This window comes from Vigna umbellata, chromosome 2 (assembly GCF_029865625.1).
Source record: "Vigna umbellata cultivar VRB3 chromosome 2, Vumbellata_1.0, whole genome shotgun sequence".
NCBI classification, from domain to species: Eukaryota; Viridiplantae; Streptophyta; class Magnoliopsida; order Fabales; family Fabaceae; genus Vigna; species Vigna umbellata.
The window spans coordinates 50,193,476-50,218,788 of record NC_142166.1 but is presented as its reverse complement, the minus strand read 5'-3'; the positions used below and the strand labels follow the sequence as shown (position 1 = coordinate 50,218,788).

Here is a 25,313-nt window from a genome sequence, read left to right as displayed (position 1 = left end):
GAGGTATTGATTAAGAGAAATGACAAGTTTTGGGATGAATTAAGGTAAGATAGAAATAAAGTGAAATAAGAAGTGTGAAATGGGGTATTTTTTCCATTTATAAAGAAAATGTGAAGTTAATCCGAAGTAGTTACTACTTACTAAAAACATTGTTTACCTTCCTTCGGATATCTGAATTGCCTACAGAGAAAAATATTGGCTACTCTCAAACATAAGGCGATCGTTTTCTCTTTTCTCCACTCACCGCTGCATCGGAACAGTCTCCTCCACTGATCCGTCATGGACAACTCTGGTTCGTTCTCACTTTCCTTTCTCTCGCTTACGTACAAACCTCTCTTCTTCCCTTTCACTCTCAATTCAGTTACTCCGTTTTGCCAATCCTTTTCATGTTTTCAGTTCGAATCTAACATCAAAACCTCGCTCGTTTCACCTGTTTCGAGTTCTCGTTTCCCACGCTTCAATTTTGGCGTAATCACACGGATTCAACGTTTCTGTGTGCTGTGCTTACAATTGCCGCGGCTTGTTTTTGCTTTCGTTATGGATTGTGTTTCTCATTTTGTGATAGCTTTAGAGACCTAACCGATCTATGCCGGTTGTTAAGTCGGTATCTGTGTAAAATGAGCTTTGAGAGGGCTTTTGTATGGACAATCTACATGATCCGCAAGCCTAATGAACTTTAACGGTGTTGCTATCTTTGAAATTACTTCGTTAAAAAGTAACTTGAACAATTTGTGTGATGTGAGTGAGGAGCTGTGTGTGAATTCTGTGAGAGGTTTCAAAGTTTTGTTTATGTGCAACCTTGATTTTTATTGTTTTTGTTTCCCCCTTTGTTTTTGGTTTACTTCTCTACTTATTTTTATATGGATTGACTGAGTGGAACTATGAAAAAAGAAATTCTTATGGCTTGTTTGAAACTTTGACGATCATCCCCTGACGCTAGCTATTGTATCTTTTGAATTAAAGGCTGCAATTTACTCACATCTGTACCCTTTGGAGACATTTCCAAACACGCATTTAATGAGTTTAATAATGAATCTTGTATCAATTAGCTAGTTGCTGTGCTTCAACTGTTTCAATGAGATAGTTATATAGAGTCTAAAAAAGAGGTACTTTTGAAAATTTGTATTATTTTGACCTTCGCTTTAGGAATCCAGTGGATTATGGGACTTTTGAAAACAAAGCACTGGGGAGTACATTGATCTTTAGTGGACCTGTGCCGTGGTGTTACAATTTAACTGGTTGACGCATCTGGCAGGTAATTCTCAAGATGTGGTTGTGCCACCGGTTGAAGGTGTTGCAGGAGGTGGTACCGCTTATGGGTGGAATGATGGTGGCACACTTGGCTTGAATGTCAAAGGACCAGTTGACCCAACAGAAATTCCAACTAGGGATTTAGTTCATGTATGGTGCATGCCAAACACAGCAAATATTGGACCTCAAGATATGGCCAGACATTTGGAGCCTGTTAGTAGTGTTTTATTTTAATAATTCATCTATACACAATTACGTTTTCTGTTAGCATGTTCTTGTATTTGTCGTTTATGAATTCGAACTGCATGATAGCTATAATGTTATTATATTCAAGGGTGTTATCCACTTGTAAATCGACTCTTCCCTTCATAGTTGCGTAATTACATGCTTGACAGCACTTAATGGATGCCTAAAAGTGAATTGTATTATATGGTTAACTAATGCACAAGTTTGGCATGGCAATTTTAAATTGTATGAAGCTAGGGGGTAATAGATATAATATTGCTCACCAGACAAACGTATGAATTTCACTTTTAGAACCAAAAAGCTCTTACCTTAGATTTGTGGTTGGAGTTTGTTATTAAAAAGTTGTGGAATCATATTGATCTTAAGAAATTATAAATCCTGAAACATTTTCTATTTTTTCTTCTGATATTAGGATTTTTGCTTTATCTTGTAGATAAACCTGCTGGCAGCTAGAAATGAGAGGGAGAGTGTGCAAATAGCTATCCGACCAAAGGTTTCATGGGGTGGTGCTAGTGCTGCAGGGACTGTGCAGATTCAGTGCAATGACCTATGCTCCACATCTGGAGACAGGTTGGAGTTTTTCAAATTGTATGTAACAAATACATGATTTGCTTCCATTTTATGCTGACATCAGTTTTGGCAGACTGATTGTTGGCCAGTCACTACGGTTGCGGCGGGTGGTGCCCATTTTAGGTGTACCTGATGCTCTTGTTCCTGTTGAGCTTCCAGTCAGTCAAATAAACCTATTTCCTGGGTACTTGTCTGATTTATGCTCTCTTCTTGAGTTCTAGTGCTGTGTGCAAAAGTTGCTGGATGGTTGACTGCTTTTTCAGTTTTCACTGTTTTTGGCATTCTTTTGCTTCTTTAGGGAGACTACTGCTCTTTGGATATCTATTGATGTTCCTAGTTCTCAACCTCCAGGACAATATGAAGGAGAAATTCTCATTACTGCCATAAAAGCAGATGCAGAGTGAGCTTTATTTTCTGTTACTTTTGATTGTGTTACACATAATTTTACAATTTCTGTTTATCAACTTTGTCAACTTTACCCACTGCACAGATCTCCTTTTCAAAGTTTTAGCAAGGTTGAGAAACATCAATTATATAGGGACCTAAAGGGATGTCTTGATGTTGTTGAGCCAATTGATGGAAAACCATTAGATGAAGTGGTGGGTTTTGTTTTTTAAATCACTCTAACCTCATTTTGATACTCTTGTTGACCTTGATGTTATTATGGGTTTTTATTTAAGCATACCTTGTTTAGGTTGAAAGGGTGAAATCTGCGACTGCATCTTTAAGAAGGATTCTTCTGTCTCCATCATTTTCTGAATTCATTTCAGATAATGGACCAGTAGACATAATGGATGAGGATGCGATTTCAAATCTCTCTCTACGGGTGAAGTTAAATCTGACTGTTTGGGAATTCGTACTTCCTGAAACTCCCTCGCTCCCTGCTGTATTTGGTGTATCCTCTAGCCATAAAAGGCCAAAGATTTAAATCCAGATGATTATATTTACTTTTTTGTAATGTTTGGGTCATGTACACACGTGAGTATTCTTATTTATAATGTTGAAATGATGCAGTAACAGAAAAAAATTAATTACTTATAATGAGGATTATCTACTAAGATATTTACCATTTAATATAATGAACTTGTATCTCTTAACAGTTTGTAGAAAATATAATTGGCATTTACGTTGTCTCAATTGTGTCATTACATGCTAGAAACTTATGACTAAGTTATTTCTAACAAACTCCATGACTGAAGCTTGATATCACCCATTTTGTTCAATCAGTGCCTCCTCCTATATATTATTTTCCATTCAATGATGTACTTTGGATCTATTTCTTTGTAAACTTAGGAATTAGGAAAGTTTATCTGTTGCAAACTTTCTTTTACCTTTACCACACCAGATATCGGATACTGTAATTGAGGATCGATTTGGTGTTCAACAAGGGACAGCTGAGTGGTATGAGGCATTGGATGAACATTTCAAATGGCTTCTTCAATATAGAATCAGCCCGTATTTTTGTAAATGGGCTGATGGTATGCGTGTTTTGACATATACATCTCCATGGCCAGGTACTTTTCTGTGGAAGTAAGTTTGACAGAATCAATTCCAAAAGGAGAATTAATATGGGATTGCTGAAATTTCCTCCCTTCTTGCCATTGTAGCGGATCATCCAAAGTCAGATGAATATTTTTCAGATCCACGGTTGGCTGCATATGCTGTACCGTATAAACAAGTAATCTCCGGGTATACAGTCAGTTGTTCCCGTTCACTTCTGTCAGGTATATTTGCAATGAAAACTGATGAGATTCAACCCACCTGTTGATGTGCCACAGTAATGATGCAGCAAAGGATTACTTGCAGAAACAAGTTGAGATATTGAGAACCAAAACTCACTGGAGAAAAGCTTACTTTTACTTGTGGGATGAGGTATACATGTGTTATACCGTTTTTGCTAAAATATAAAAAATTCTTCACTAGAATGACATCATAGTTTAGATCTACCTTTATTCTATCTATTGAATGGATAGCGCTCCTTAATAAAAATAGAAAACAGGCAAGTGACTTTTGCTGTAGTCATTGGTTAATTATTTTATTGCGTTTCTGTCTAATAAATCTTTTTAATAGCTTCATTATATTTTTACAGTCTGGTTACTGTAACTATCTACCAGGTCCAGCATGCTGTGACCCTGATCAGCTGTTGTTTTCATAATTTTTCCAGCCACTGAACTTGGAACAATATGATTCTGTTCGCAATATGGCTAGTGATATTCATGCGTATGCTCCAGATGCTCGTATTTTAACTACTTACTATTGTGGTATGTATTATATACCTTAAATTATCGTAATCTAATCTCTACAGTCATGTGTATACTACCTGATAATTTGTCCCTTAGGGTGTGTTCTCGATTGTTTCTCATATTGGCAATGGCTTGGATTATTTGACAAATGCATTTCTCATAGTTACTGCAAATACTTCTACATAGCTGTATTTCTGACAGTAATTATATCGTAAATTGGTTAATTGGATAGTTGGAATTAGTATCATGCAGGTGCTCTCTACTGTTGTTGGATCTAAGAATAGTTTTGCCTGGGTAATGGCCTCCAGTTTCTTTTTGCTGAACATTTCCAATCTTCTACACATTGCTTACTCAAAAAACAAAACATATATTCTCATTTATGGCAAATTTAATCTTGTTAGATTTTAGGTAGAATGGTATAAATTATTTACAGGCACATTCTTGGGGTTTAATATTTTACCTGTTTCCAAATCATCTTGGCTGACAATTTCTGACTTTTTTCAGATAGTACTTGACAGTATCTGATAAAAGGGTTGTGACTTTGACCTTGGAAAAAATAACAGTTCTAAATGTGTTTATATGATTCCAGCCAGTAATTTTATTTTTTTGAATATTACTTTTGCCGCTTGTTTATGATGATTATTGAACACACTTCATAATTAATTCATATATTGTTCAATAACTCTGTTAATCCCAACTTCATCTCGGCTTTCTCCAACTGGTTGGTTCATTTTTAATTATCTTATTTTTGTGATTCTTATTATGTGTAGGACCAAATGATGCGCCTCTTGCACCTACTCCATTTGAGGCTTTTGTTAAAGTTCCAAGTTTTTTGCGTCCTCATAATCAAATTTATTGTACAAGGTATTGTATACTCATCTATGCCTATCCTGAGTTTAGTACACTATTTATTTTGTAACTTTGAACTATTTACTATATGCTTAACTTTCCCTTTTTTTGACCATGGGTATGTCAAACGTAATTTTGAAAGTTATCCTTTTCCTTGTCATTTTGGAGTTACTCTTGGAACCGACGTATCCTTTGGTATACTGTTTTTATGTGTTTATGATTTTTTGTGGGATTTCCTATGGTGATTTCATTTTTTGGTTTTTTTACCTATTTTAGGGCATAAGGAGATACTTTTTGAGGTTTTGTTCCCGTTTATACTGATCACAGATGTATTTGATTTACACTAATTTTTTTTTCTTTCTGATGCATAATCGTTCTCTCAGAGTGAATTGGCATTGAACATGAGTGAACAACATTCTAGGCACATTCTACACTTGTTTTCCAAAATTGGTATTGATTGATATTTTGTACATTCTGTCCTCACTTTCTGAAATCTTTGATTCTGCAATTTCAAGTAGTGATCGGATTTTCTTGAAATTCACTTGTGTTGTGAGACTCTGGGTGTGGTGAAGCAATTTTGGAATTCAAATTAAACCAATTTTCAGGATCTTATATATGTAGTCAACTATGATGCACGGATACTACATGCATATTGCATACGGTATATACCCAATACAGAAATGTATTTATTCTAAAAATAACAAAATAAGTTATGTTTAAGAAGCCTGTATAAAAGCTCGTAGAAGATAATAAATGTATAACTGCAGTAGTGGAAATCAAAATTAAAAACACATTTAGGCAATGGTGAAATATAAAATTAGAAATCATGTCATCATATTACTTTCTATACTTAAGCATGCTAAGTAATTGAATATGTCTTTGCAGTGAATGGGTTCTGGGCAATCGGGAAGATCTGGTTAAGGATATTATTGCTGAATTACAACCAGAGAATGGTGAGGTAATATTATAATTTCATTGTTTTTCCAAAGTTGTTATTTGTTCTGTGCACTAAATTTCTGCCGATGTGGTTGATATTTACTATTCCTCATCAATGCTGGTCGTAGAACAAAATCTTGTAAACGTAAGCAAGCACTCTTGTTTGGTATATATTTTTCATGATAATGGCCTGAGTCTACCTTGTGTACCGTGAGGCTCAGCTCTATGTTCCTATCATGGTTTTTCCCGTTGTGTCTGCCATGATCTGGGTTTTGGAAACAGTACTAGCATCAACGTTTTAGGGTAGATTCTTTATAAACTTATTGTCCTTGACCTGCTTCCAAGACTAATTCCTTAAAATTTCAGTGTATTAATTGTTAGTACCATGGCTCAGGTTGCCTTATTTAATGGAATCCTCGTGCTTTCTTTCTTATGTATTACGGATAGCCCCTATACTTCTCCCTCTCACGTGTACATATCCACCTGTGATCGTTACATCTGGTATTCTCCCAAGTTAATTATGAATTTGTGATGTATAAATAATCTTCAAAGGTGTCGGGTGCCTGTACTGACTGGAAAAACTTTAAAATAAATTAACAAAATGGGAATTGTCACCAAAGTTTATTTATTAGAGGAAAACATTACAAAATTTCGTTTCAAAACCTAGTCCTTAGAAACCATATTTTGACTCCAGGAATTAATCATATAGGGAAGTTACTAGCTTCTTATGAAGGTAGTTCCAAAATAATCATCTTTAATTAAATGCACTAAATGAAAATATCAACAATATTTATCTTACCTTTTTTACATAGAAATTACAAAGGTTAATAACAAAATTAAGCTTGTTGAAGATTTTGTTTATTAGTTATTATTTATTTATGAGAAAGCATTGAAACTGGTGAAAGAATATTCTTTCAATGGTCTTATTCTTATATATATATATATATATATATATATATATATATATATATATATATATATATTCCCAATTGCAATGAGGAAATCAAAGTTATATAATTTTTTATATCATGTGTTGTTAATATTTTTCTTGAAGAATTATAGAGAGTGTAAGGATAATAACCATAAAGTAAGGGAATCCAAAGTGGACACTGACAACAGCGTAGCTTAATATTTTAAATGTGGAAAGTTACTCGCGTTATCCAAAGAGAAAATACTAGTAGATCCCATGTAGTTATTTAAATTTTTGTATGTAATATGTTAATGGATTCAACGAATTTTGGCTACTTAGTTTTGACTTTTTTATCATAAGCTTAAAATATTTTATTTTAATTAATTTCAAAAGATTTTAATTTTGTCTTTAATCATCATATATAAAAATAAATAAATTAAGCCAAGTTTAACTAATTTAAATAAACCAATAACATGGACCTAAATCTGACCACATACAGAAGGATGCTATTAGAATAACAGGCTGGGTGGTAATGTGGCAATGGTGGTAGATAGGCAGACCTGCGAGGTAGAAGAAAGAATGAGGGAAGTAGAAAAGAAATGTGATTATGGATTATAGTATATATTTGACTTGGTTATGTTATGTTGTGCACTTGTCTTATTCCGAACATATATTCTTTTTTATTCAACTTCGATTTGTGTTTTGGTACTGTTTCCTCTTATCTCTCTTGATCCTCTTTTTGTTTTGACAACTCAAGTTCTATCGGATCTCGCTCTTCCTCTCTTCCTTCTTTCCCCTCCCCCTTAAAAATCCATTATTTTACTAAGAATCCTAATAAAATAAGGAGAAAACCGAGGAAACTAAGAAATAGTCCCAAGTAAACTGGTAAACAAATCGCAAGATGTTTGTATGCATAATGGAATATCCTACGCCAGAAGAATAACAAGCACTGCATATTAATGTTGTGCTGGTGCATATACTCTTATTTGCTCAATAGGGCCTGGTGGTTTTTGCTACAGGAATGGTGGACATATGTCTGTATGGGACCATCAGATCCTCATCCAAATTGGCATCTAGGAATGCGAGGTACCCAACACCGTGCCGTTATGTGGCGTGTGTGGAAAGAGGGTGGCACAGGATTTTTGTACTGGGGGGCCAACTGCTATGAGAAAGCAACTGTAGCCAGCGCAGAGGTGATTGTATAGCTTTTTATGCCGTCTTCTTAAAAAGGATGTTAGAACTTGTTATACTTCATTGGTAATATGACTATTTTCTGACAATCAAAATACATTTTTGGACACAGATAAAATTCAGGCATGGTCTACCCCCTGGAGACGGAGTCCTATACTATCCCGGTGAGGTGTTCTCAACTTCTCATCAGCCAGTGGCTTCTCTTAGACTAGAACGCATACTTAATGGCTTGCAGGTAAAACATTTTTTCTTTTCCTCACAATTTTATAAGATATTCTTAACATTTTGTTTTTTGAAGAAATGTCACAGCCTCCTTATTTACTTGCTTTTCCCCTTCTGTATTTCTTGCCTGAAGATCTGCATTCATGACATGTGCTGGCGTAAAGCTGCAAGTGTTTTTCTCTTCTGCATTCTGATATTTGATTCCGTTTCCTTGACTTTTATTTAGGACATCGAGTACCTGAGACTATATGCTTCAAGATACGGTAGGGATGAAAGTATTGCACTTTTGGAAAGGACGGGAGTGTACTTTGGTCCTGAGCGTTACACATTTGAGCATATGCCGATTGATGCAATGAGAGGGCAAATATTTAATGCCTGCCGTTCATAAATCGGGTATTTATAGATGCTGCTTGGTCGAGTGCTTCATTTGTCGATAGCTGGAAAGTTCAGCTTGAGCATCTTAAGCGTCTAACCTCTAAAGATGCGACAACATAGTTATCGAGTGAGATCCTTGGAATATCACACACACACGTACTATCCAATTTGAACTCCTAGTATGAAATGTGATAGTCATATATATATATATATATATATATATATATATACACACACACACATATAAAGCATCTGAAACGTACTTAGATGAGAAATCTGTTGTTCATAATGTGCCTTTTGAGAGTACATAGGACCATAATCTATTACAGTTAATGTTGCAGTGTGGGGATGGTATATTTTGGTAGACTTGCTTATTTTAACATGCTTGGTAGACATTTTTAATTGATACTGTAAACTAGTTGAACTAACAAGAGAAATGCTAATAATGTACTTATTTTTATATGAATAGTTTGTAGAGTTCATCAATAATAGAGTATTGATGTTGAAGGGAAGACATGTCAATAATAGAGCACTAATATTGAAGGTCAGGTATGTTAATAATATTTGCCTATATAAAGTGTCTATTTTTTGTTCATCCAATGTTAATATCTTGTACAGTTGGTTGGGTTCATCTATTTTTGGAGGTGGGGCTGGAGAGTATAAAATTGATTGCCTTCCAGCTAGATCTTTTATTCAGGTTATAAGGGCTAGTGATTAGGGTAAATTTAGATTTATTTCTTTTATATTATTATTGCAAAAAATTGTCATTTATTAAAATTATTATAAGTATGATTTCTTTAAATGATGTCTTTTCTCCTTGATTATATTCTTGATAAGAACATGTGTGATATTAACATAGCATTGAAGAAAGACTCGGTATAAATTGATTGTCTTTTATGGTTTATGGAAGGTTAGAAATGAGTTAAAGATAATGAAAAAATTAGATCAACATTTTAAATTCTCACTGTAAAAGATTTTCTTTTTATTTGACTGATGTGTGGGTGTGTTTTTTAATAATGAATAACTTTGATTAAATATCTATTACAAAATTTCAAAGGAAAAATTATGAATATCATTTTGTTAAAGAAAATTATAAAAAAGAATATAATACCATATTAAGGGAGGAGTGTTGGAAAACAGATTGTTTTTAGTAATTGCTTCTGTTACTGCTCCTGGCAGGTTTCTTGGAGACAAGAAACCAGATTTCAAATCTAGTTTAAGAAACTATCATACAAATCTTATTACACTATGATCACATTTTAATTAGGAAAAATATAATATAAAAAAACATTCAACAGCTTCTCAGGAAATAAAATTCCTTCTGCAATAGACAAGCTCTATTCTAAAACAAAAATATCCACCAGTTAGGAGGAGGGACAATTTTATCCTTAAAATATAACCCCTACTTTATAAATTGCTTAACTACTGCTAACTTGTTTTTGTAATTTCTATTTTTGAACTTTCTTTTCTTCTAACATACACTTTAAGAGCCTAATTAATATTTCTCGAATTCCTAACAACCTTGTTCTCTAGGTAAAAATTTGGAAATTATCACGAATGGTTCCTTCCTCTTTAATCCTTATCTTCTTTCTCTTGGTTCTTTCCTAAAATTAATACTGAATTGGAACATTTATGACCAAGATGATATGGTCCTCCATAATGAAAATATTTGTCCTCTTCTCTTCGCATAATATATTCATTCAAGGTAAGGTAAATTTGAACATCCCTTTGTTTTGTTTTCTCCTTGATGCGAACATCTCACTTAGTCTAAGGTTACTGCCCCTCCGTCTTTTTTACCGTGCTAATATGACTAGAACTCCTTGATTCAGTCTGAGTCCTCTTTAACGTTTCTACTCGAGAAACCACTTTCCTATTTCCTTGAAAACGTTTTTGATACAAATTACTTTTATTTGTTGTCCTCTCACTAGACCTTACATCATTAGAAACTCCTTCCACATCTCTAGTGATTTCCATGTCTCTCAATAGATCTTTGGGATTGTCTGGGCGGATCTAGTTTCTGATATTAACATGCAATCTCGCAAAAAAATATATCATCAGTTGATCATTTGTCACGTCCATTGCTTGTCCTATTAACATCTCAAATTTATGTATGTACTCTTCCACTTCATCTTTATGTTTGATAGTAACCAATTTTTTTCAAACATCGGTGCTTTATCCCTCCCTCCAATTCTTTAATGGATTTCAAAATTAGATTTTGAAATCCGTTGAAGCACAAAAAATTGAGTGTAGGAAATTTTATTACAGAGGATAATTTTGGAATTTTGAAAAGATGTGGAGGTACATAAAGAAACAACCTTAAAAGTAAGTGTTTTTATTCTTTATTGAGTCAAGTCGAGTATTATTGATTTTTTTTTCAAAGTTCATTCGTTTATAGTCATTTTATCTGCTTTAATTTATTCAATATTATTTAAATTTGTATTTTTTTTTCATTCGATTTGGTGAAAGGCAATGAAGTTATAATTTTTTACTCACTCTTAATTTTTACCCTTTCCACCCTTATGAAGATAATTAATATAAAGGTTTAATTGTTTTGTTGGTTCCTATTTTCAAGGTAACATGTCTATTTGGTCTTCGTTTTTTAAAAAGTATTAGTTTCATTCACAGTTAGTTTAATGTGCATCAATCAAATTCATTCTGTCAATTTTTCATTGACTACATTAATTGTGTAGTTATGTAACAAAAGAGTGTAGTGATGTGTCAACTTCTACAACATAATCAAACCCCACCCTTTCTTTTTCTTTCAAAACCTAAGAAAGCATATAACTTTTCTCTACCCATGCAACAACAAATAAAAAGGCAATTTTTTTTTGCTCACAATTCAGTTTGGACTAAGATGGGTGTAAGAGACTACTACAAGATCCTCAAAATATGTGATTTTTATGGCCTTGCTTTCTTGGATTTTATATTGACACAGAGGGGAAGTTTTGATTGTCTTGAATATAAATTTTTTGCACTTCGCTTTCTTTGTGTTCAAAGCAGAATCCCAAAAGGCTAACTAGATTTTTGTGGTGGACCCGGGAGATGAATTCAATTTTAGCTTTGAATTTTTCTCTCCCTGCTTTAACTCTTTTTAAGCTCGCTTTATGGCTACAACTTTCGCTATGGAAAGAGTTGATTTTGTAGTTTCACTTCTTTTGTTTGTAATTTTGATCACAAATTTTCTTCTTCTTTTTTTGTAATCTTCATCACAAATTTTCTTCTTCTTTTTTTGTAATCTTCATCACAAATTTTCTTCTTCTTTTTTTGTAATCTTGATCACAAATTTTCTTCTTCTTTGTTCCAAATCGCAAACTCAACTTCTCTTTCTCTCTAATAGAAATCCTCGTATTCATTTTCTTTGCTCCAAATACCTAATTCTATTAACATTTAATTTTTCCCCTCAAAAACCTAAAATTTAATTGCAAAATTTCTATGCACACTATACACAAAGTCTAGACGAAGTTAACATTTTTTTAAAAGTGAAAAATTAATGATAACGATAGGGACAAACAAAACCATTAAACCTAATAGAAATTATGCTATTTAATAATACTTTTTTAACATTTTTTTATTTGCTTTTGATATGTACACACCTTATTCTTCTCCACTCTCCTAAAAGTTATTAATAGATATTGTGTTCTTTAACTGCACCATTGGTTATACTCTTTCATCATTTTCATTTCAATAAACATAACTAACTATATTATTTTCTATAATTAAAATTACATATATAATAAAGATTAATAAAATATCATTATATATATATTTTAATAATTAATTTTTGAATATGTATTTTTTTGTTATGAGTAATAAAAATTGATATACAAAACATGTATTTTAACTAATAATTATTAAAATAATATAACTATACTTTTGACTTATTGCTCTAAAAAATAAATTGGTGGCGCAGATCAAAATGGTATAAAAAATTGTTATGTATTCATATTTCTTCTTCATAAAAAAAAAATCAACAAAGCACATTTTAAATGTATTTTAAAATAATAATATATTCACATTTTATTAAAAATAATTAATGTATACATTGAGAAAGAGATGTCTTCTCTCTCTGAGGAAAAAAAAAGAGATTGACTAATTTATAGGCTGGATTAATAATAGAATGGATAAAACTATATTCTATAAAAATTTATCAATACTAAATATAGTTGAAATAATTTGATATTTTGAAGTACTTCTCTGAGGGAGGGAGAGAGAGAGAGAAAGGGCTGATGGGATGATGGGATGATGATGAGATACAGCTGTAAGGTATGGTGGGTTTTGGGACCCTTGGCTTGCTTGCAGTTTGCACAATAATGGCAAAAGGAAAAAAAAATGTAATGATTTGGAGTTTGATTATCTTTTTGGCTGCTCTTCTCTTCTTTCTCTTCAATTCAACCCTTTTCTCATTTCATCAATTGATGGGAACTGCCAATGCCCCCTCTTCTCATCATTACTACCTTTCTTAATTATTTCTACCAATCATACAACTTACAACAATATATTCCTTAATCATTTCTTTAAATCTAAAATATTTAAATTAATAATCATACGTCATCTCTAATTTTAAGACTCTTCACTTACATTGTGTTTACTTGAAGGTGAATTACTTATTACGCATTATTGGGAGCGAGGAATGAAGATAAAATTGTGTTCACATTTGAGGATTTGAAAAAACGGAAGCAAACGGATATGCGAGATATCCGATTTTTCTATCACTCGCTCTTATGAGATGATTTGGGGTGAATTGAAGACATTGTCATGTTTGCCTTTCGTATATCACCTAAAAAATTAAGCTATTTGATTCCAAACTGAATAATCGGTTCCAGAAATGTTGTATCTGGTTTCACTGCACAGAAGAAATTGAGCTAAACGTTGTATTCGATTATGGGCTGAGTATTTGGTTATAGTTTTGTGGGATTCGGTTCCAGGCCTTCGTTGCAGCATGGTGTACGCTTGGATTCAGCAAGCTTCACTCATCTTCCTCAGCAACCTGCGTCGACCACCGCCGAAAGGTGTGGCTATTTGGTAGTTCATCCAAGAAACGCACCTGCCATGGCGAGAACAACGTCAGGTGGCACAATAACGATTCACCACCCTTCCCTTTCCCGACACACCTCAATCCTTGCCCCTGCCGAAGCCCGCCGCTTCGTCCATGTTCTCCGCATAGACAACAAATGTCGTCTTCCCTCGCCCAAGGAAGCAAGAGCAATGGTGCACCGCTGCTGCAATAAGTTTTTTTTAGTTACATCTAAGTTTGATTTTTCATATATTTAAAAATTATAATAAATACTTTAATATTATTACAAACAAATATTACATTTAAAAAAAGTTATTTTACTAATTTATAATTTTTTTTACATTTTTTAAATTTACTTTAATCATTAATTTTTTACTCTTTATGAATATTTCTACAATTAAATATAACATTAACCATTATCATTTTATATTATTTTAATAACTAGGAGCATTTTGGTAATATTTAATTTTTACTAATTAAACAATTTTTTTATCTATCACATCAATCAAATTCTATACTAATTTTCACAAACTTTACCTCTAAATCCACTCTCAATTACCTTCAAATCCATTCAAGTAAACACAAAAAATTTTATCTTAAAATCCCCTCAAATTCATTTAGTCACTCTCTCCCAAATCATCTCCAACGTGAACACAACATTAATTTCATAGTTATAATATTGAAAACTATTTTTATTTCCAAATTAAAATCATCACTCTTCATTAAAGCAGAAATTAATTATAGTTAACTACTCTGATTACCTAATATAAAAAGTAAGTTAAGATTTGGTGTAAGTAGTTGTGTTTACACATCTAAACCTTATATTTATATAATTTAAAATATTTAGCAACTTTATTTCATATAATGTTTTATTAAAATAATTTTATTATTTAATAAATGAAAACTAATTTATTTTATAACGTAATTAATTAATCAAATTTTTTATTTGAAAAGAGTTAAATATTATTTTTATTTAAATGTTACATAACTTCTCAATATTACTTTTACAAATATATATATTAAATTGTATTATATTTTATTTTTAACTAGTTACTATTTGTTATTATTAATAATAATAATTTTGATCTATTTTTTCAAAATAAAATCTTGTAGGTATTTTTAATAAATTTATAATATTATTTGAAATACAAATATTTGTAATAAAACTTGGAGATTTAAGGCGAGTCTTTGTAAAAATAATGATTTGTCTACAAAATGATTATAGAAATAATTACATTTATCTCATTAAAAAGTTAAGTAAAAACTAAAAAAAAAAATATGAAACTGTCATGCCTAAAAGCTATCCTAAAATCCGTTTGAAATTTGACGTCATTTTAAGGTTTTTTTTGGTAAATATCTGAAAAGTGTGTGGGAATGGATACATCTCAAACAAATTTGCGCAGTCAGTCATATTTTTAATTATAATTACTTTGAGTATATTTTTATTTGAAATTAATCAAAATAAGTTTTAAAATATAGGTTTTATTTTTTTAAAATATTAATTTTTTCATTGTAATAAAATATTAAAAGTCTACTTTTTAAAATAAAATTAAAAATCTTAAATTTAAATTTTAGCTAAAGAATTAATACAATTAATGCAGTAATTTATTTAAAAACTTTATAATATACTCTAAAAATGTAAAATCTAAAATGGAAGGTTTCAGTTGACTGTCTCCAGGATAATTTTAACTGTAGAATGGTGTTTATGGTGAAGTGCAATACAAGTCAATAAAGTTTAATTGTAATAAGTATCTAAGATGACCAAAATGCCCTTGACCTTTACCATCATAATCATGACATCTTTGAAAAATAAAAAGTAATTGGTCTTAAAAATCAACCTATTATTAGCTATTTCTATCATAACATTCATATTTTATAATGACATTAATACGCTGAAATGCCCGGCTTAAATAAGTTCTAATTTTAGTCTCAACATATCATTAACATTAATATTATAGTATCGGGATATCTCATTATTATTTCTTCTTTATGAAAAAAATAAATAAAAGTAACCAACATGCATTAAAGACACTATCTCAATGTTACACTCTACAATTATCTTTCTTTCAGCATGTTACACTTTATACACATCTTACTTAATTGTCAAAATATTTGCACGTGACTTCAAGACTAGTCAAATTTTAATTCTACATATGTAGAGTTATGATGTTACAAGTCAATACACACAATATATTTTAAATTTTATTCATAAATTTAAAGCTTAAGATTTAATACTATTTATGAAAGTTTTAACTAAAGTGTCACTGATTTTATTTAAAATTGTAGATCCCCAAGATGTCTTTTTACATGCTTCTTCCTTGTAAGACCAAAATTAAGTTTTCTCCACTATACTTGATATTATTTTTCTTTTCAAAGAAATAAATACTCCATTTGAGATTTATAAAAAGTTAATAGATATAGTCTATTTCTAAATGAAGGAAGAATTTTGTAGCATGTACTTGTAATGAAAGAAAGTGTTGGAAATATTTGTCATTTATCACTTATTACACAATCCTATTGTTGGTTAAGAATTGACAACCATCATGGTGTTATGAGAACGTAGTAATGATAATAATTGTATATAACATGAAACAAACAATTTGTGTTAAGTATTCCTGAGTTTTTAAGTGGAGACACAATTTGTGATAAATAATAAATAAATAAAATATTTGTTGTGATATATGGATACTCATTAGACTACACGACAAGCACCGCCAGAAGGTTTTGCTCCCGACAAAGGTCATGAACCCGGTTCTTCTAACACGTGGACGGTGGGATTCACATTTTTTATTTTCCACGGAAAACTTGGCGCCCACGTTATATCCTATCTCTGTAAAAATATTACAAAGAATATGATCAACATAACCTTGTATCTTAACTTTTTATGTATTTTTAAAGTAGTTTCTATGTCAATTCCTTAATTACTAATAAAGTAAATACAGAGGTTAGAGATTTTATTTTTGTTTTCTTCGATAGAAACCTTCTGAACAGTTCTGTCTCCCTAGCAGCTTAACCATGGTTAGCTTGTGCCGCTCTAGCCTGGTTAGTATTTCCAATACATGACATATCATCCTCGTTTCAAATAATTTCTCCCTCTCTCTCTTCTATAACTTCCTCCACCGTGTGTGCCGCCTGAGAGGGCCTTGGCCTTCGTAAACTGCGGCGGAAAGGAAAACCACCACTTCTCTTTGGGAAGGAAACAAATAATTCCTACAAAAAGGGCAAAGTAATTCTAAGAGAAACTCTCAGAGGGATTCTTCAGTTCATCTTAGTAAATAAAACAACCATGGCGGAGCCTCAGAATCCTTCACCATTCACACATTCTTCAGCTTCTGAAATCGCAGCACAACCACAACCTCTGCCACCTCCCAAGCGGAAGCGAAACCTCCCTGGAATGCCAGGTATATTCATGCTTATTCATTTACTTTCAATTTGTTTAACCATAATTTTCATGTCTTATACATATAATAAAAATATTCAGTTTGAGTGACTTCATGAATATTCCTTGTTTTGGATTTTGCGCGTTTTTATTTTTTATTTTTTTCAGATCCAGATGCTGAAGTGATTGCTTTGTCACCGAAGACACTGTTGGCCACGAACCGTTTCGTCTGCGAGATCTGTAACAAAGGGTTCCAGCGCGATCAAAACCTGCAGCTTCACCGGCGCGGTCACAACTTGCCGTGGAAGCTGCGGCAGCGGGGGAGCAAGGAACCGCGGAAGAAGGCGTACGTGTGTCCCGAGCCTTCGTGCGTCCACCACAACCCCACCAGGGCGCTGGGCGACCTCACCGGCATCAAGAAGCACTTCTGCAGAAAACACGGCGAGAAAAAGTGGAAATGCGAACGCTGCTCTAAGAAATACGCTGTACAGTCGGACTGGAAAGCCCATACAAAAACTTGTGGCAGCAGAGAGTACCGCTGCGACTGCGGCACCTTGTTCTCTAGGTATCAGAACCAAAAGAAAAACTCTTCTCTTTTGTTATCTACTTTTATTTCAATTTTCCTCTACGCAATGTCACTAACAGTAATGCTTATGTTCTTGAAGGAGGGATAGTTTCATCACGCACAGAGCATTCTGCGATGTATTAGCGCAAGAGAGCGCCAGGACCCAGGTCCAAGACCAGGCCCAGGCCCAGAATGTTAGCACTAGCAACGCTGATTTGGGTTCTTCGCCCCCTGCGCCTCCACTTACTCCCGCTGCGTCTGTGGTGTCTCCAACCTTGTCCATTCAGAGCTCAGGTACGTAGTTGTGCTGCTAAGTATTTCGCTTTCTGTTTTTCGTAGGTTCAACCTTTGTGAACTTTTCAGAAACATTTTCAGACTCTCGTCAACTTTTTAACTGGAAATATTTAAGATAAATATATATAATAATGTAGCTTATAAGTTTTAAGCATGAGGCCGGCATGATTTGAATTGGGAGGATGAGTTTTTTGTCTCGTCGTACAGATGCAGTTTTTTTTTTGACATTTTTGTTTTCTTCTGTTTGTTCGACAAACGACAAGTCTAGCTGTAGTGGATAGTGCCAATCCCAGCAAAGGGTCGGTAGGATGGGTCTGCAGAAGAGATAAGGATGGGATCTACTCTAATTAATATTTCTTTACAAATTCCATATTTTTTTTATTTCGTTAGCTAAACAATTATGTTTTAGATTTAATAGAAATCAAACGTGTTTCTTAACCCATGATTTCTTTCGAAATTATCCTTATTAACTTTAATTTCATATGAAAAAAAATAATGTTACTTTGGGTACTCTCCTGCGTGATACACATGTGCCAACAAGTTCCAGGATAAAATTTAGTAACCAGGCACCATAGCTGCATCTTTCCAACAACAAAAAAGAACATTAAAACGTGGAAGCGGTAGAACTCTATAATTGCTTCACTTTTTGCTCCATGCATATTCAATTTCAAGCTTTTTAACTCCCTCGCTATATAATTATCTATAATCATTTAAAACCTAAAAAGCTTACTTTTCTTTTTAAGTTTGAACTCTGTTTTTGCTACTTTTGTTTTAATTCCTTTTCCTCGTTTTTGTGTCCTCAACTATTTACCCTTGTTTACCTTTTTTGGTCATTGGCACTAGAAATTCCAGAAAACCCAAGGAAGCTGTCACCGATGTCTCCAAAAGCAACCTGCTTCGGGACAAGCAGCACCCCTTCCAGTTCCAGTTCTTCCACTACTGTATTTGCAAGTGTGTTGGCACCGTCCACAATAACAACTCATTCACATTCTCAATCACCGTCACCGTCAACTTCCTTATTCTTCAACCTCATGTCAAATTTGGCTCGCTCCGATAGCCCTAACGCCATCACCAATATGAGAGAAACCACATCCCTCTCCCTCTCCTCACCACTCTATCTCTCCAACAACGACCCTTCCCACTTCGCAGCATCTCCTCAGCCTGCACTATCTGCCACTGCATTGCTCCAAAAAGCAGCTCAAATGGGTGCTTCCAGTGCTTCCCTTCTCCGTGGCTTAGGCTTAGCAACGACATCACCGTCATCCTTGGGGAAAGACGAGGTTTTTAACATTAGTGCAACCACAACAGCACAATGGAACGGCCAAGTAAAGCAAGAGAATCAGCCCGTGGTGGATAACCTTGGGCTTGGGCTTCCCTGTGGGAGTGATGTGATGATGGGCCCTTCTACCCCATTTGTGGGCCAGCCAATGACCCGTGATCTTCTCGGTCTTAGCATCGGTGGCGGAGCAAGCAGGGGTGGTCTCTCTGCTTTGGTCACGTCTTTCGGAGGGAACTTTGATTCAGCCGGTGATGGAGGAGTTCACCGGTAGAAAACTGGGAAAAACTGAGTGTGTGCTTGTTTTCTCCTCGGGCGGAAAACAGACACAGCCTTAATCAGTTGCATCTGCGCAACAAAACGGTCCGGTCTTCTTGCCACGCCCGGAATTTTTGTGACGGGTTAATCAGCCAAACTCTTTTGGCAATCAGAAAACTATAGAATAAAGTTACCTGTATAATGCATTAGAATCTATCTTTGCAATATTTATATGTATAAACGTCTTCTCACTTTTTTCTTTTCTCTAGCAAGTGTGCTCATGCTGTCGTCAAAATGTAGGTATGGCCAGATGGCCACTGTAATCTTATTTTTGAGAAATGATGTTTTGATAAATTTGTCATATGAAAGAGTTACTTTATACTAAACGATAATAGAGATAAATATGATTGTACTTACTAACATGTTTCTATCTATCTTAAATTTTAATATATTTACGTTTATAAACTGAAAAAAAATAATAATGAATGTATATTCTTAATTTATAAGTACTAAAATTAAATAATATTTTAGACTGATATTCAAATAATTCAAATCTCGATATGAAAAGTAGTTTAATGGATAAAAAGTTTATCATAATCGGATTATTAAGATTATATCTAAAAAGGTTGGTCCTACAAATAAGGTAAAAGATAAATTCCTCTTGTTAAAGAGAAAAATTAAAAATACCATGTTCGTGAATATAAAAAATAGTTATATTTTATTCCAATGAGCATGTAACACATTTTTGGTTATTCATCTGTCGAACCATTCACCGTCTATCATTGCTAAAGAGTCACGATCAGCAAAGTCCACAAGTTCCTATATGGACTCGTGTCTCTACGACTCTGGTTCCAAACAAAACTGAAAGATTTTTGAAACGTTTCTCTATTGAAAAAACTCTTCACACAGATTTTATGCCTTAGTATAAGAACTGTTGTCACTCAGTCTATAATCACCGCACGTATACCGTACATACCATGCTTGCCCACGACTTAAATAGTATTTCTCGGATGAGCTTTTTTTGTATAAGAAAGACAAGAACAAAGGGACAAAGAAACAAACAAGACATGGAACATAGAATAAGGAAAGAAAGAACCATAATTAACCAAATTGACTTTTTTTATATTTATTTTGAGTGAAAAAAAATTAATTACATTTTGTGTGTTTAGTTTTATTGTTTACACAAACTGATTAAATTTTTTGAAACATGATATTTCATTGAAATAATATTTGTAATTAAGAAAAAAAAAGGTTGAAAATAAGTGTGAAGTGACGAGGTTTAATGAGTAAAATAAATGCATGAGAATGGATAGGTGACGGTGGTGGTAGTCAATTTGTGCAGCAGTGTGAGTGGGTCCAGCTTCTGCATTTGTACGAAATAGCAAAATAATGCAATGCAACTTTCAAACTTGTCTCCCAGAATTTCCAAGTTCAGACAATTTCCAACCAACCTTTTTCATTTCAACCCTCTTGCAACTTGTTCTCTCTCTCAATAACAGCCGCAAAATTTATGGTATTGAGAAGGCTTCATAAGAAAGAACTTTAACAATTATGATAAAAAAAATATATTGTTACTGTTGCTTCATAAAAGTGTTTAATAATTATCCCTTTCATTTTCTCCACAGTGTAACTTCACGACCATTTTGAAAAACTCTCGGGTTGAAATAGTTATTTATTTTTTATTTATATGTTTTTTATTAACATTTATACTATTTTTAATTAAAAAAATAAACATATGTAACAGTTTGTTCTATTGCATGATATGTTTCACAGGTATTTTTAACTATTTAGTGCTTGAAGATAATTTTTTTTACGGATTACAATATTTTTTAAAATAAATATTACTACGAATATTTTAAGTGTTGTCATATCTTAATAAATTGTTTTTTCGAGTAAAATTCATTTAATCAAAAGTTTGATAGTTCAATGTAGCTTATTCGTGGGACAAATATAGTGTTGTTGAATGAATTCATTCTTAATTGAGACAATTTTTTCATTTCACTTAATTACAATTTAAATAGTCATGAGCGAGATTTTATTAAGTAGTATGATCTTTAAATATGTTTTATTGAGTTAATGGGTAATTTCATCGAGTTTTTTATAATAATTTTTTTATTGTTTTATTCGAGAGCTAGTGAGCTCTCTCAGTGATAAGAGAATTTTAAATAAGTAAAATTAGTGTTAAAATGTGCTTAATTATTTTTACTTGTGGTGAATAGCAAAAAATTTATACTTACATGAATGAGAAATGTAATGATTTCGTTGATATATGATACGAGCATAATTATTTTCAATGAGATGATATTGTAGGTAATGTATTTAATTTGAATTTTGAAGAAGATGGTCATGAATCTATTAGTATCAGAATCACATAAATGGAATTATAAGGTGATGAATCTTGATAAAGGTTTTTTCTACCTTGCAGTGTGAAAAGAAATTATGTTTATAGGCCATAAAAATTTGATGAAAAAATAATGTTATCATAAAGAACATTGACAATTTTACTTCAAGAATTATCTTACCAATAAAATAAATAAGATAAAAATAATCAACACAAGAAAATAATATGTAAAATCTAAAATCGAAGAAAAATAATTAGCACACTCAACTCCAAATATAAAAGAAATTAAGTACAAATTTTAAGTATCTTTGACTTAGAGTGTTTGAAACCATAAACTTAAAGTTCATTATATAACTATTATCATTCATTCCATTGTTTATTCTAGGTGATGTGAAATTTTTTAGTGTGTATTATTTCTATCAACTTGACAAGAATTTATCCTATCATGTTATGATAACTTAGTTCTCTAGAATGTATAACTATGTATGAGTGAAGATACTATGACAAAGATAAATATTTGAGTTTTTAAAAAATAGAGTATGAGATTTGTGATGATATGGTGTGAGTATTTAATGATATAAGAAATAACTAATTGGAATGAGAGATTTAGACAATTAATTTTGTTTGTTGTAATGTAATTAAATAAATGATTTGATTATTGAATGATAATATGAAAATAGATGATTCTATGAAAAATTTTGAAAAAACGTGAAAATGGATGATTGTATGAAAATTTTTGAAAATTGCTTACCTTGCTTTGTTTTTTAATGTGATAATAGTGTGTTACACAGTATCAAAAGATATTTTAGGTGAGCAATGTCAATAGTTAGTAATTGAGATAAAATACAAAAAAATAATTATATATGTAATTGATTTTGGTTGTTATGATGTGATTAGATGAATGATTTGATTATTGAACGATATCCATTGATGAATGAATAAGATGTGAAAAAAAAATTAAAAATATAATTTACTTTATTTGTTTTATTTTTTAATTGTGATAACAATATGTTACATAATATCAAAACATATTTCGAATGAACAATTTCAATAATTAGTAATTGGGATGAGATAGAAAAAAAAGTTATATATATATATATATATATATATATATATATATATATATATATATATATATATTGTTATATAATTTCCTTCTTTTAGATATTTTATATACAAATGAATTTTAAAAAATAATAAAGTAAACCAAAGGACTCAAGAGACAATAAATTAATATTTTAGATGATTTTGCTTATGAAATCTCCTAAACTGTTTACTATGACATTTTGGCCGTAAAACACACTTTGACCTTTTACTCACGAGCAAACTTTTTAATAGGTTATCCAACCAAATTAATTGTTCTAACATATTGTAGAAAAATTAATGTGATTATATTAACAGATAAGTGCTTTCAATTACAAATTATTGTCTCACGGGAAATGCTAGTATCAAACTATTATTCTTCTATAAAATAATTTGTTCTCTTATTAATCTTTTTTCTATAACATTTATTTTAGGTATTTAATCTTAAATTTGAGCCAATAATTAAAATTTTGAAAAATTGAAAAATTAATAATGATAAAAAAAATATAAAGTTATTAAGAAAAATACATCGGTATGTTTGATAACTCAGATAATATCAGTACGTTTGATAACTAAAATTCCAAATTTATTTATTTATTTTAATAATAAAATAACCTGATATGTAGAACAATCTTAAAAATATAAAACATACAAAATGATTAATATAGGGATAAACTAATTTCATAGCCAAAAAGTAAAAATAAAAAAATAAAAAAATAAAAAATAGAATCACAGATTTTGCCAAATGATACTACAACAATTATTTATCTCTATTTCGTTTGAGTTTATTCATAAATAATAAATGTATTGAAAAATGATGGTTACCAAAATGTTATATTTCATAACTTAGGAAACCTATTAAATTAGAGCATGAAATGTTCTAATATTGTTTTTGATTTGGCTTGGAGCCCCTAAATTATAAATAACTATTTATCTTGAGGTTATAATTATTTTTTTCTAAGAGAATTATAACATCTAATTTTCTTCTATTATTTAATTAATTTATTATATTTATTTAACCACTTTTAAAATCAATATTTTAAACATTTTTTTTATTAGTCTAGATTTATAATGTAATTAATATTTATTAGCCACAAAAAATTGGCTTAAAATAAGAAAAATTGGAAGGAAAGAAGTTCAAACGAAATTAGTTTTTACAATTGAATTTAAGCAGCACCAAATACAGATTGAAATAGGTAAAATCATTAACAAAAATAATGTTGAAGACCACTTTAAACAATATTTGTGTTCGGATCAAGGTTATCTTGCATATTGTTAGTGTCAAAACGGAGAACTCATTTTAAAGAGTAAAGTAATTTGTGATTAAAAAAAAACAACACTTAATATTACATGTGCATGAATTAGGCTGGGAATCGAAGAAAATAAAACTATAAATTTTCTATTTATACGTCATAAACAAACAAGAAATTTAACTTTTCATCGTACTTAATTAAGAACTTTAAAACATATTTTATCTTATACCGTGTTTAACTTATTCATATATTTTCAACAATTACACAATTTATAACTTGTTTTATCCAACACTAAAATGTATTTGAAAATAACAAAATCTATTGTCGTCTGTGGTTCAGTTTTGACCAAAAATTTGAGCCTCACCTATCATTCCTCTTCCTACCTGAGCCTACTCAATCACAACAGTAACCAAATCCAGTTTAAAGACCTGTAAATTAGTCAATTAATAAATTATATATTTAAATCAATAATACTTTTAAAATTTTTTTTTCTAAAAAAATATATTTTAAAAATACATTTAATAACAATTTTAACATTATATTAAAAAACAAGGAAACAATTTTATTAATTCAGTCTAATTAATTAAATACATCAATAAACTTTGTATTTATTTTTGCTATTTTTTCATCGAAGTAAACAATGTCAGTTTCAATTACAACAATGTATTTAACTCTCCATTCATTTTCTTCGCATTATTCCAAATGAATCCCCCAATTTCCAAGTCCACCCAGATATCCTCACCTCATCCTTATTTAAGTGCTTTTGTGGTTCTAACTCATATGTCTCATCAAGAATCATTTCCCCATATATGTTTAAAAAAAATTAAAAAATAAATTTATATTTAAATTATTGATGAAATTAGCCAACTTAAATTCTTTAATGAAATCCATTGAAGGATCAGAAATACTGAATTGAAGAGATGAAGTAAAAGGTGATGAAATTAGAAAGAATAAGTAATCAAACGTACAAATGAAATCCAGTTAATTGTCTAAAACACGAATATCAGTTGAAAACAATATAAAGAATTGATGACAATGATTGTAGACACATGTTTAT

The 25,313-nt window shown here is 31.5% G+C and overlaps 2 protein-coding genes across 4 annotated transcripts; both read left to right on the top strand.

The window, feature by feature from the left end:
* The first annotated feature begins 147 nt into the window (after positions 1-147).
* LOC124847162 (uncharacterized) lies at positions 148-9,253 on the top strand. 3 transcript variants are annotated; one of them, XM_088107331.1, is made up of 17 exons: positions 148-292; positions 1,256-1,464; positions 1,931-2,067; positions 2,141-2,251; positions 2,366-2,467; positions 2,558-2,666; positions 2,762-2,962; positions 3,413-3,468; positions 3,582-3,597; positions 3,675-3,745; positions 3,846-3,939; positions 4,232-4,328; positions 5,081-5,174; positions 6,045-6,117; positions 8,025-8,198; positions 8,309-8,431; positions 8,645-9,253. In XM_088107331.1, the coding sequence occupies exons 1-17, from the start codon at positions 280-282 to the stop codon at positions 8,804-8,806; spliced, it is 1,842 nt and encodes a 613-aa protein (XP_087963457.1). In that variant the 5' UTR covers positions 148-279; the 3' UTR covers positions 8,807-9,253. The 3 variants fall into 3 exon arrangements, with proteins under 3 accessions (XP_087963457.1, XP_087963456.1, XP_087963458.1); XM_088107330.1 differs by lacking the exon at positions 3,582-3,597 and having other exon boundaries at positions 3,413-3,581; positions 3,675-3,756; XM_088107332.1 differs by lacking the exons at positions 3,582-3,597; positions 8,309-8,431; positions 8,645-9,253 and having other exon boundaries at positions 3,413-3,581; positions 3,675-3,756; positions 6,045-6,112.
* Positions 9,254-16,855: 7,602 nt separating this feature from the next.
* LOC148204222 (zinc finger protein GAI-ASSOCIATED FACTOR 1-like) lies at positions 16,856-19,999 on the top strand. The gene is made up of 4 exons (XM_088107329.1): positions 16,856-17,208; positions 17,355-17,751; positions 17,852-18,045; positions 18,889-19,999. Exons 1-4 carry the CDS (start codon positions 17,094-17,096, stop codon positions 19,593-19,595), a joined length of 1,413 nt encoding a protein of 470 aa, XP_087963455.1. The 5' UTR covers positions 16,856-17,093; the 3' UTR covers positions 19,596-19,999.
* The last annotated feature ends 5,314 nt before the right edge of the window (positions 20,000-25,313 follow it).